The sequence below is a fragment of the Atractosteus spatula genome, chromosome 2, assembly GCF_055471065.1.
Source record: "Atractosteus spatula isolate fAtrSpa1 chromosome 2, fAtrSpa1.hap1, whole genome shotgun sequence".
Taxonomy (NCBI): Eukaryota; Metazoa; Chordata; class Actinopteri; order Semionotiformes; family Lepisosteidae; genus Atractosteus; species Atractosteus spatula.
The window spans coordinates 33,578,971-33,591,249 of NC_142707.1; the positions used below are offsets into that span (position 1 = coordinate 33,578,971).

The 12,279-nt window shown below is 36.3% G+C and overlaps 1 protein-coding gene across 3 annotated transcripts in view; it reads right to left on the reverse strand.

The window, feature by feature from the left end:
* Window positions 1-12,279, reverse strand: part of asxl2 (ASXL transcriptional regulator 2) — a 128,171-nt gene that overhangs the window by 10,926 nt on the left and 104,966 nt on the right. For all 3 annotated transcript variants that reach the window (XM_088908623.1, XM_088908631.1, XM_088908639.1), the window contains 3 exons: window positions 7,589-7,685; window positions 4,947-5,052; window positions 139-820 (listed from right to left, as the gene is read on the reverse strand). In XM_088908623.1, the coding sequence (XP_088764749.1) occupies window positions 139-820; window positions 4,947-5,052; window positions 7,589-7,685 (885 nt within the window). The remainder of the gene's footprint in view (window positions 1-138; window positions 821-4,946; window positions 5,053-7,588; window positions 7,686-12,279) is intronic.

A 12,279-nucleotide genomic window follows, 5' to 3' on the forward strand; every position in this document is an offset into this window, starting at 1 on the left:
TTATAGGAAATGATTCTAATTGCAATAAATATTCTGGTACATTTTTTATTCTGAGTCCAGGCAATACTTTGTCAGTTCTTCAAATGAGGAGAGAAAGCTTAAGTAAAGGAAAAGTAAAGGCTGAAAGTCCTTTCTTACCTTGAGTGGAGGTACCCTTGGCTTAGCAGTGTGTTCCATGCTGTCTGGAGAGCTTTTGGGAGGTGCCTCGCAGACATGGGCCCTCTTCTCTGGGCTAGGCAGCGCCTCCTCCAGGTCAGTGGATGACTTTCTCTTCAGTCCCTCCAGAGTGACCTCCATTTTCTCAGAGTCTGGCACCTTCATGGGGCTCACGCTGCTTGGGCTGTCTGTCGGGGTCGTGGCAACTTCCTTCCTGTCAGGGCTGGCCTTGGGAGTTGTCTGAGGAGACATGCGTGTCTTAGATCCATCCAGCTCCTGCTGGTCTTTTGTCACTTTCACGGTTTCCGTGTCCATTGTCTCCTCTGTCTTCACTTGAGCAGCGACCACGGTTTGCGTTGGCTGAATCAAAGCTGTTTTTTCAGATGCCGGTGCCTCAGGTAGCCTCTCAGGGACAGCTCTTGCCTTGGCTTTGCATTCATCATCACCGGGCTCTGGTTTCAAGCATTCTGATGTCCCGGGGGGTTGTTTTCTTTCATCATCTTTAGTTTCTGTGCTGGCTTCCAGTCTGGGCTCAGCCTTTGCCTCGCTTTTCACAGGAGGTACCTGAACTGAGGGGCTGGGAGAAGTGTGCTGCCTGCCAGGCTCTGGAGTGTCACGGAGTGTTGCTGTCAGCTTTCTGGATTCCTCTATGCTGAGTCCAGAACTGGAATGAAAAGCAGAATAAAATATAAGACAAACACAATCGGAAAAGCTGCAGCTGCCATTGAGGAACAGTATAGTTCTTTGGAAAAGGGAAGAACATTTTAAGAATGGGTTGGGTGGCAAATAGCATATGTCTTCAGTTATGAAAAATAAATGGTTTATTCTTTGAAACTGGTTCAGTTTTCTGCGGTGCAGCTCTGATCATAGGTCCAACTCTGTTTGGTGGGTTTACCACCATAAAAGTGCTATGAATTACCAATCATGCAGTACAGTATGTTTGCTACAGGACTAACTCTACAATGAACAGTATGTTCACAGCATGTTTACAAGTACAACCTTAAGGACGTTATTTTTTTTTCCATTTTTTCCAGAGAAGGCATACAGTAGATCCTGGAATTGATGTAAAGCCTGGAAAATATGATTTGTTCACTTAACATTTTACAGTATGTGCATTAGGATCAGCAGAACACTTTGAATTTTAGCTTTTGTTTGTTTTTTAATTGACAGAAAATAGGTCAGATGGCCTCTTTCTTCTGTTTCACATTATTAACTCGTCAGTCTTCCTGATAAATAAGATAAAGAATATACCCCACATCTAACTATCACATTTTATATTGAATTAAGTTTTATATTTCATAATAATTTATATTTTATTCAATTTTATACAAAGTATTTTATAATTAAAATATAAGGGTTATAAAGTGATATGCGTATTTCACATGAATTAATCTGAGCAATCCCTACTGTTTAATGAATTAAATTCCAGTTATGAGAACCAGTGAAATCAGTTTAATCAGTTCACTATATAATAGTGTAAATTGTTTTACAAAAATGACCAACACATTTATTTTATACAGGACAATGACAATTATTTGAATATTTTAGTCACGTCCCTGTTTATTTAAAAAAAACAACAATGTTAGCTCATTCTTAAAAAATATAATCATTTATTACATTTTATCACAGCAGAGATCAGAATCTGGCCACTCCAACCTGTTTTGGTGTTTTAAACAATTCTCTCACTACTCCTGGAGGACCTGGATCCTTGAACATCAGAGCCCTCAAGGGCTCAAGGACTAGAAAACTGTACTGCATTTGTGACTCAAAAATTATTTATCACATGAACACCTCTGACCTGAATGATGCCCATAAGCTGGACAAAGAACATGGTGATGACTACGCTTTCTCCTGATTGGGGAAGTCAAAGGTAAAAGGGAGGATTCATGGAGCCATCAAGAATGAAATCATCAACTTTCTACACAAGTTCCCTATTGGCTTTTTCACTCAAATCGGGGAATCAATACACCTATGTGACTTCCACATCTACCCCTACTCTAGAGTCATATGACGAAACCAAGGGAGAGTTCCAAGCCAGGCTTGTCCAAATTCTCTGTGAAAACTTGAAGGAAGACTAATTCTACTTGGAGACTTCAAGGCCAGAGTACGAAGAGATGCCAGCCGCTGGAATAGAACAAATGGCATGAAAGAACTAGGAAATATCAACTCCAATGGCAATCTTATTCTTACCTAATGCCATAAACATACTGGAAAAACTACTTGTAGTTTCTACTTCTAGACTGTTAGCTGTCTTATTAATTCAAATTAAGCAGCGATGATCTGTTGTTTTTCCTTTATTAGGGCTTCACTAACTTACAGGAACTGACACAAATGCACAGTATACAGTATATATAAGGAACACTCTTATTTATTAACTTTCATGTACTGTAAGTCAACAATATGTACTGTACATACTGTATATCTGTGTGTAAAAAAGCAAAACATTTACCAGGAAATGTGCCATTTAAATATAATTATTGCTTGTAGTCCTTTCCATAAGTTTGATTTGTTTTCTTTGCTATTCCTGAAGGGTAAGGTTTGGGCTCTAAAAGCCTGAAAGTATTAAATGGTAGAGAAAGCTGTATACACTACTGTTTTACAACCCCCTGTATCTTTGAAGTATGGGAAAAAGACAGCTGGCAAATTGAGTTATGCATCTTGTCTTAGAGTTCTCCATAAATCAATATTAAAGAGTTTTTAGAAGCAGTCTATGTGACAGTTATTAGCTGTAAGGATAGAACATACTGTATTATGGGGATTTTTTAAAATTCCTTAATTGAAACACAGATTTATAGTATGCTTTCCTGATGCTATTGAGCCTCTAATTAGTCGCAGGCTACAATTAGAGACAGGAGGTAAAAGCCTGGCACAGTCCCAGACTGAAAAGGGTTTGACGGCTTTCTTGTTGTGTGCTTTGAGATGATTCACAGTTCAAAGTCAGTTCAGGAGCTTAAAGCCAGTGGTGTGTTAATGTTGTCTGAAGCAAATGGAAGGAGAAAAATGACATTAAGGTTCGTCGTGCTCGTGACTTTTATGAAGGTTCACAGCTTAAAACCACAGTAAAACCACAATATGAAAATACTTGAATTTTGGAAATATGAATAGCCCTCTTATAATGAGGTATATTAACAGTATATATTAGGGATAACTTTCAGAATTTTTGTCAGGTTACATCATTCAGTGGCTCACATAAAGCTAGCAGGGAATTGGCACCACTGGAAATAAATTTGATAACTGACAATAACCCCTTCTGAGTCCAAAATTTCAGGTCATCTTTTTGTATGGGCTGTTTTTGAAGATGAAGTGAACTGTTTTGCAGCCTGAAGCATGACTGAATGTCAGCTTTATGCTTTTATCACCTTCATTGATACTTGCATGATGCTCAAAGCTGAGCTTTCAGATTTGAATGCTAGTTTAGAGTGAGCTGCACTCTTGTGCTTTGTGTATTGTTGCAGCTTTGACAAAGTTTTAAATTTAAATATGCCACAGCACTATGCATGCATATCAGTATATATACATAATAACTAACTTTTTACTGCATGAACAACTTCCTCCTATCTAGATATAAGTATCACACTTCTTGCTCATGTCAGTTTCGCATCCCTTCATTAAAAAGTGTGTGTCTGTGGAGGGGGGTTCTTCTGTTTCTTATGCTTGTGCTGATGGATTAATTCATTGTGTTGGCCAGTTGCACTAAGCCATGATAAGTTCACAGAGGAAAAGGACTATTTCATGTGGAAAGGCCTATGGCCCGCTGTTTAATCACTATGTAAAATCTGCACAGATAAAAGCACAAAATTTAACTTTCAAGAGGTGATATTTTTTAAAAGATTTTCTGAAGAACCTTGAGCAAGTGATTACTGACAAAACAAAAAGAAGCCTAAGTGAAATGAAAAATGAGAAACTGTCCTCATAAAGTATTTATTGTAAAGGTTATTTTGTGTTCAGCAGTAACCTGGGAAATGCATGTATTGAAATTATGAAATGATTCAAATGAGAAATTGTAAAGTTCAATATGAATAACCCAAGAAAATTATACTGAGGTTCAATTTCACACTGACTGCTGCTAATAAATAGACCTCTTTTAAAATTATATTGTGCATGAACCATGACAATATAGGCACTAACACTATACCTGAACTAAAATGCTAACTCTCCTATTATCTGATGTAGACTGGAACAAGAGGCTGTCATTCCAGAAGGATATATGATGCAGAGCTGTGAAATGAAAGTATTAACTTATAACCTATAATTATGCTGCATGTACTGTCTACTGTCTTAACAAACACATTCAGAATTCAGGTTATCCATATGCTGACAAAAACAGTTCAGTTAATTCAGGATTGAGTTTGACTGAACTACTGTATCAGATGTGGAGTTTTTTTTACCCATTATCAACAAATATCATTGATCATCCAGTTTTCACTGTTTGTGTTGAAATGGTAGGAATTCACCTCAACAACAGTGATCCAATCCTGAGCAGATTATAGTATCAAATGCAAAAGAGTGTCTTTCAGTTTTGTCTGCATTTCATGTGAAAGTCTCATGTCTTTCAATTACACCAGACGAGAAGCTGCTGCAAAAACACTGCACCAAAATCAGCACTCTATCCCTGAAACAATAAGTAAAATCAATACAAGATGGCTATGTGGGATAATTATTTTTTATGAACCTACGTAATAGAAATGTTTCCATTTTGACTGTGGTGTGATTTTATCAATGCCTGACAACCCCAGAGTGGGAAGAAATCTGAAAAAAGAAATTCTTGTAAAAAAACTTAAATAGCTTACTTTTGGCCATAATAGCTCTCGAAAAAGCGTTCCTTCCACTGCTCCACTTTTTTCTCTTTCTCGATCTCCTGCCGTATTCTCAGGCGCATCTCAGGGGTGAATTCACCTGGGTAAATAGGAAAGCAAGAACATTAAGTCTCATAGTTATGGTTATTTTACTTGTTTTCTGTGCATTGACTGAATGGAGAACCTATTGTCAAAGAAAAAAAAAGCTTTTAAACCCATGGTGCAAGTGAAGTCAAGGTATTGCCTGTTAGAATACACTGCACGTACTGAATTGTACTCTAAAGTTTACTGATTAGCTGGACATGAGTAAATGCAATAATATAATTACTTTACATGAAATAATATTTCTTCTCAGAACTGTCTGAGAGATATAAGAGTATATTCCTAATTCAGTCTCTTTAATACACAGGAAATATGCATTGGTCTCCTAAGTATAGGCTTTAAACATACTGTATATGGCAACAGTTTGTGTTACAATTAGTGTTAAAATCATTTTTGACTTGAATAATTGAACTGAATTTAATTTTAAGGTAAAGTCAATTTTTTTTAAATCCTTTCTGTTAGGAAAAAAAGCATCAGTGTTTCAGAGCGTCAGACAAAAAAAAATCTGTCTTGAGAAACAAAAGACAGCACATTAAACTCTATAATTACGAAAAGCACTTTTACCTCCTTAAGGCCCGTTTAGTTTCTGTTCACACTATCATGTCTGTTTTTAAAGGACTTTAGAGTGCTATCTTCAATTACATGATTTTCTGCCTCGGTTTGCTTCTCCCTTGTGTGTGACTGCCCTTCAGATAGATCCAGAGCTATCTACAGTATACTTGATTCCAGCTGCAGTCCTTTCCATGTGTGGAAGACCAGGATTGATCCTAGCAACTGTTTTCAGTGAGCTCAAACATTGAAAACAAATCATATGTGTAAATAGAAGGCCATATTAATCAATGTATACTAAAGTTAAAAGGAAAAGATACATTTTCAGAAAAGGGTCAACTTTCACAAGCAGAGAAAAAATGTGTCTTCTCAAAGTATTACTTATTTTTTTGCTCCAAAATTTAACTAAAACATCAGTGCTAATACAGTACATGTATAATCACAATAAAAGTGTACCCTGCAAACACAATCATATTCTACAGTATGTGTGAAGGTCATTTCCATCTAAAAAATGCATGAATGTTTTTTTTTTTCCACAGACGTAAACTGGGCTTGGAATCTAAGGTCTGTGCTGTAAAACACTACATCTAAGCTAGACCCTTTGATTACAACAGACAGTAATAGGTGCCTCTGAGACACCTGACTAAAAAAGTTATATTTATGAACTACTGAAGAGGTCACGGTAAAGAATCCTTATGTCAGTCAGCTGAGGATCAAGGGTGAGCTGGATTCCATCCTAACACTTCCAAGTTTGCTCTCTATTAAAATGAAGAAGTAGTTGGTGAATGTGAATTCTTTTTCACATTTTACGCATTGATTTTATAGATATAGATTGCATTTAGATCATGCAAATGATACAGGTTGTTTTAAAAGGTACCTGAGCCTATTCAAACTATTTTATTAGGGCATCCATTTTCCAATATCTTATAGCATAGCAATAGTATGTACCGTATGCACCTAACGTTTCCCACTTTCCCAGTTTTTTGCTGTAAACCTTATTCATGTTTATGTAAAACTTTACAGTTTCATATACTGTAACACACATCCAATGTATGATTCTCTTCTCACCATCATTAAACGAAACTGTCAAAACTCAGAATTCTCCTGTTTTCTGTATCTCTTTTCCACCATTTAACACATAAAATAGTTTACCACAAGCTTCTGTACGGTCATTGGGGTATAATAAAATTATTACACATAGTGATTTCATTGGAATAATTCATATTAAGTTTTCAGATGTGTATACAGTATGTTAATCCTTTCATGGCATTTATCTCTCTGATAGGTCCTCTGCTTTCCCATATTCCTGCCTAATTTGTGGAAGATACCACAATGTCAGAGCCCACTAGTATTTACTGCAATTGCGCACACAAGAACGTGCTGCATCTTTCAAAATTAGTTCAACAATGATAAAATCAAATATCCTTCTGGGACTGCAGCCATGCAGATAAAAAGAAATTATAAAAAAATACAGACCCTGTAATACATTTGATTATTCTCTTTTCTGATTAGTTTGCAGGACTACACAATTAATCCTACAGGGGTTCTGAAAGGAGATATTTCAGAGGTCTAATGCACTGAACCATCCATCAATTCATTTTCTAAATCAATACCCAGTACAGTGTCACGGAGACGCCAGAGCCTCACCTGGCAAGCAATGGGTTCAAGGTGGGATACACATTGGACGGGATGCCAGTCTGTCACAGGACACAGACCCAAACACTGTTACAGAAGCCAATTAATTGACCAGTACATCTTTAGACCGTGGGATGAAACCAGAGCACACGGAGAAAACCCATGCAAACATGGGATAAACATAAAAACTATGACTAAATAATAATTTTTTAATTTAAATTTTATTTAAAGTTCTACATTTTCATTGGAGCTGTATGTGTATTCTAATATTTTATTCACTAAAACATTTCATTTGGAAATGAGAAAGTAAGAGTTATTGCAAGCCAAAGTCGGATTTCATCAATACCCACCTTCTGCTAGTCTTTCCTTCCATGACTGAGCTGCAGATGTGAAGAATTCATTATTCAGTGCAGAACTGCTGAGCTTCAGTACTCCATCTGCACTAGCCTAACAGAGGTAAAGAAAGAACAGCAATCATATTAACAGCATTGCAACTGCACTGCCATTAAAACAATAAACTACAGTACCTAGGTAGAATGGAAGCCTATTCTTATGTACTAACTTAGGAGAGAAAACAAAAATCAGTCTTTATTTTCCATGTCATGATTAAACATTAACAGCTCATGCACAAAGTAAGAGAAAAAGACATTATAATTTTTCAGAATTGCTTAAAAAACTGTCCCCAGTTTTGAAACTTGAAGAATATATCTGATTACTTATGTCTACAAAACACATCAGTCCATTTTTGCAAAACATGAATTCTTTCAGCAATACGGCACACTATATTCTACACAGAACTACTGACGTTTCAGATTATTAGATTTTGGTCCTGAAAATCCATGCTTAGATGCATTTTACCTTTATTTGCATATTAAATCTCTAATCAGATGGCTTCTATCTCAATAATAAAGACATTGCCATCCCTATTTTTAAGGGGAACAGTATCTTTACAGACATTTTAAAAGGGGGAATACATCTATTCATAAACAAGGCCACTCTTGTAACAAGAAGAACAAATCTTTGTGTTTGTTTTAACAAGGAGAACAGTGTTCCTTCCTGATCTACCCCAGTTTAAGCACTGTTTTCCATTAAACAAATAAAACAAGCAAAATCATAATCTCAAGTAGTTAATTTAACAGACAGAATGGCACCATGCCTAATGACCCAACACATTTTAAATTTCATTAATTTTTAAGTACTTGTTTCAGCATCAAACTAGACTAGTAAAACCTAGACTTAGCTGCTTATTCTTGAGCTCTGTGTGCTACACTTTTGCACTGCTACACTTCTTTATTAAGTAATTCAGCCTTTAGGTCACAAACTTGCAAATTCTTAAACAGACAAACCACTATAGATCCAGCAGTGGTAGACAATATGGTGTGTTTTGCAATTGTTAATACAGTAGGTCTCCAACACTCTGTGTCCACAATTACAGAAATAACATATAGTATAGTACTTGGTGAATATTCTAGCTACGTTATGATACAAGTGCTTCACTAATAAAGGAAAATGATAAAACAAAAGATTTGCATTAAAATAGACAATAAAAGCACAGTGCTAGACAACAGCATAGGTCCATAAAATACTAAGCTGTTATATACAGTGGAAAAAGAGAATAACTGCTCGAAACCAAAAGTGAGCACAAAAATGGAATTGTTTTTTCAAATATATTTTATTAGGGCACCTAATTAGTTCAACTCTGTGAATGAACATAAAGAGTCAAGTGCCCTGAAATCCTTAGCGAGGAAAAAAGAACAAGGTGATAATCGAACATACTGTACCTCAACGCGAGTAATATATTGAGTACACCTACAACATAACGATCAGTCTTTTCAATCAATACCAGGGAAATTAATGGAAGGAAACAAAGAATCAAAGTTTTCATACAGACATGGTTTTTATGCCTTCTAAAATCAAAGAGATAAAAGACATAATTAGATTAATGCAAGCAAAAGTGAGTGACTTCAAGAAAAAGTTAGACCAGACCCCTTTCTGTGGGAAAGCTGAAAGACAGAGGGAAAATGTAAGACAGAATGTTAATGAGATCTGAGATGTTATTGATAGTCTGCACCGGCTCAGCAAGGACAAACTAGGGAATTCTCAGCCTCCAGAGATCTTACTGTAGTCTTCAGTGAGACCACTTATCAAGAATACATTTTAATGAAATATCGTTCATAACAAAATAAGATTTAAAATTTTAATTACCCCATATAAAGTAATACAATAATAATTTAAATAACAACATAAGATATACAATGATAATATTACATGAGATGGGATCACGGTGACAAAGAACAAGACAACAACATCACAGCTGTACTTTTAGCTTGTTTTGATTTTATCTAAGTAGACCTACAGTAAAAATATACGATTCCAACTTTTGCCACAGAATTAATCTCCTGTATTTTTAAAGCAACATATTAAAATATAAGATTGTTGGTAAGAGATTGATAATTGCTAACATATTAAATGGTTTATAGAAGACTCACTGTATTCCACATTATTTTTCAGCTTTTAACAGATGACATCATAACAAAATAAGTCAGGATTGTACACTTCTACGATCCTCCAAAACTTTCCGGGTTTTAATACAACCCAAGAGAAAAATGGGCTGTTAATACAATGGAACACCTTTATATAAAAAGTGTAACTGCAATGCATTCTCCTGATTCAAGACATTTGCGATGCATTTTCTAGCCTTTACAATAAAGTCCAGCTGCCACTTACCAATAACTGAATTCAAAGTTAAAACACCTGTCCTTTATTCACACTCATTTAGTATTCATTAGAAACCTTGCCTTTGTAAAGCATTCTCCTCCTGTTGCCAATCAAGTAACTAATGAATTTTATCTCTGGCAAATGCTGTCTTTGAGAAAAACTGCAACAGAATACAAATAACCCTCTTAACACAACAGATGGGGATAGTTTATTCTTCAACACTCACTATAACAAAACCCATTAGATGAGTCCTATATCATTTGCCATGAACAATTTATACGGTATTATATTGCCATGTCTGGAAACAGATGTATGCAAAAATGTACTGAAAAATCCTGGCTGTCAATATGCACCATAATGCACCTTGGACATTCTGCCCATCAGTGACTCAAAGAAAAAAAAATGAAAGTCTGTACTTGGCCCGATTATATCCTCAGCACAATTCTAGTGAGGCTTCCTGTAACACCCTAAAACCAAATGACATTTGGAAGTGAATGGACAAGGAATAAATTCTCGCCTGGGGGATAATTATCACTGGCAACACAGCTTGATGTGACAGGCAAGCCAGGCATTTAAGATATGGCTGATCTGGGCACTGGCCAAGGCTAGCGCATGTTCTTTGTAGGGAAATGTTAAAACATTAAATATAGTTCTGATATTTACACTCCCAAAGCTGAAGGAAAGCTATGGTAGAATTGCAATGAATGACTCACTGTTATTGAGCTGTTGTGGGATGATGTGGAATGTGCCATGAGCTCATAACTGTCACAAAAAGATGACTGAGCTTCATCAAACTGTTTGGTGGTGGTGGAAGGGTGTCAACAATAAGAAACAAGTAAACTCCTAGACCATCATATAACTCTTTTCAACTTGGGCTAGTGAAACGAAAAACTGAGGGTTTCAGAAATGCAAAATCTGGTTTCACATCCTAGTACCTTAAACAGAACACCTAATCATGCTTTGTAAAATGCAAAAGATCACGTCTTGTCAGTGATTGCCTGAGCTGTGTTAGGACCAGCTAATCATCACAGAGAAGATAAAAAGAATTGGAAGAGAAGGTAGAGATTTTTGATAAAGCCCTATGTCAGAAATAACTGTTGATTTTGCACACTGGATGAAAAGATTTCTGTCTGACTGCTAAGGTTGGAAGAAACACATCTAACTGAAATATTTCACTATTATACGGCAGAAGCAATAATGAAGTGAAACAGCCTAAGGTTTGAAGAAGAGTGAAGCGTGCTGATGCCTCATCCTTTATTAAAAGCAAATGTTGCCCTGTTGCCAATGCTTTCAATCCTGACTCCTAAGAAAGAAACATTTAGCCCCATATCTATTTCAGTGATTTCTTGTACTTGAGAAACTGCCTGGATATTTGCAGCCTAGTAGGGAAATGGTAATATCGCACTTGCCAAAGTGGGAGTTGAGCCCACATCTTTCCAGCTAAGAGTCTAGAACCCTAACTACTACTACAAACTGCTGCCCAGAGATAGCTCGAAATTATAAGGGAGCATTGCGACTTCTAAATTTCTAGAACGAATTACACTTCCTACATTAACTTCTAGTGTGCTAAGAGTTTGCGTCAGTCACAGCGAATATAGAAGATTAAAGCGGTGGAACAAGTAAGTCATGATACCACAACATTATTAAACTTCAAAGCCATCGACATTACAGATAAAGCCTTGGATGAGTCAGATAATCTGACCGACTTGAATCCGTACTTCCAGATTCAACAACATACTTTCTGAGAACACCACAATGGTAGAATCTGAGTCAACCCCCGGAGACACTACATTTGCAGTACTGGGACAGTTCCAACACATGGGGAACATTTGCTAACGTGAAACCTTGGGTTATTCACACCACTGACTGTTTTATGTGGTGGAGTATCACTTCTATCATCATATATATATAAGGAAAATGCAGTGATTTTGATGCAGTTCAGATTTACTCTGAACTGCATCATCCATAACTGAGGTTCAGTATTAATCCATAAACATAGTTTGTTGGCCTCTCCTTTACAGCATTTTAATTGAAACTTTTCACATGATTGTACTACAAAGCAACGTTGTCTGACAGAAGTGACTGCATTCCATAGCTGCTGTGTCACTACGTAAAAATCAAAAATCTTCTTTGTGCTCTGGGCTCAGTACTTTAGTAAAGGAGATTAAAGGAAGCTTATGGCGTGTCAATTTGACTAAATTCTTGCTTTGAAGGAGTGTAGTACCTAAAAACAATGATACAAAAATAAAATTCTTATCACAAAGTCTACCATAAACTGGGTGTCTGAAGAACTAATGCAATCTGACATTTTATGAATCTGGAA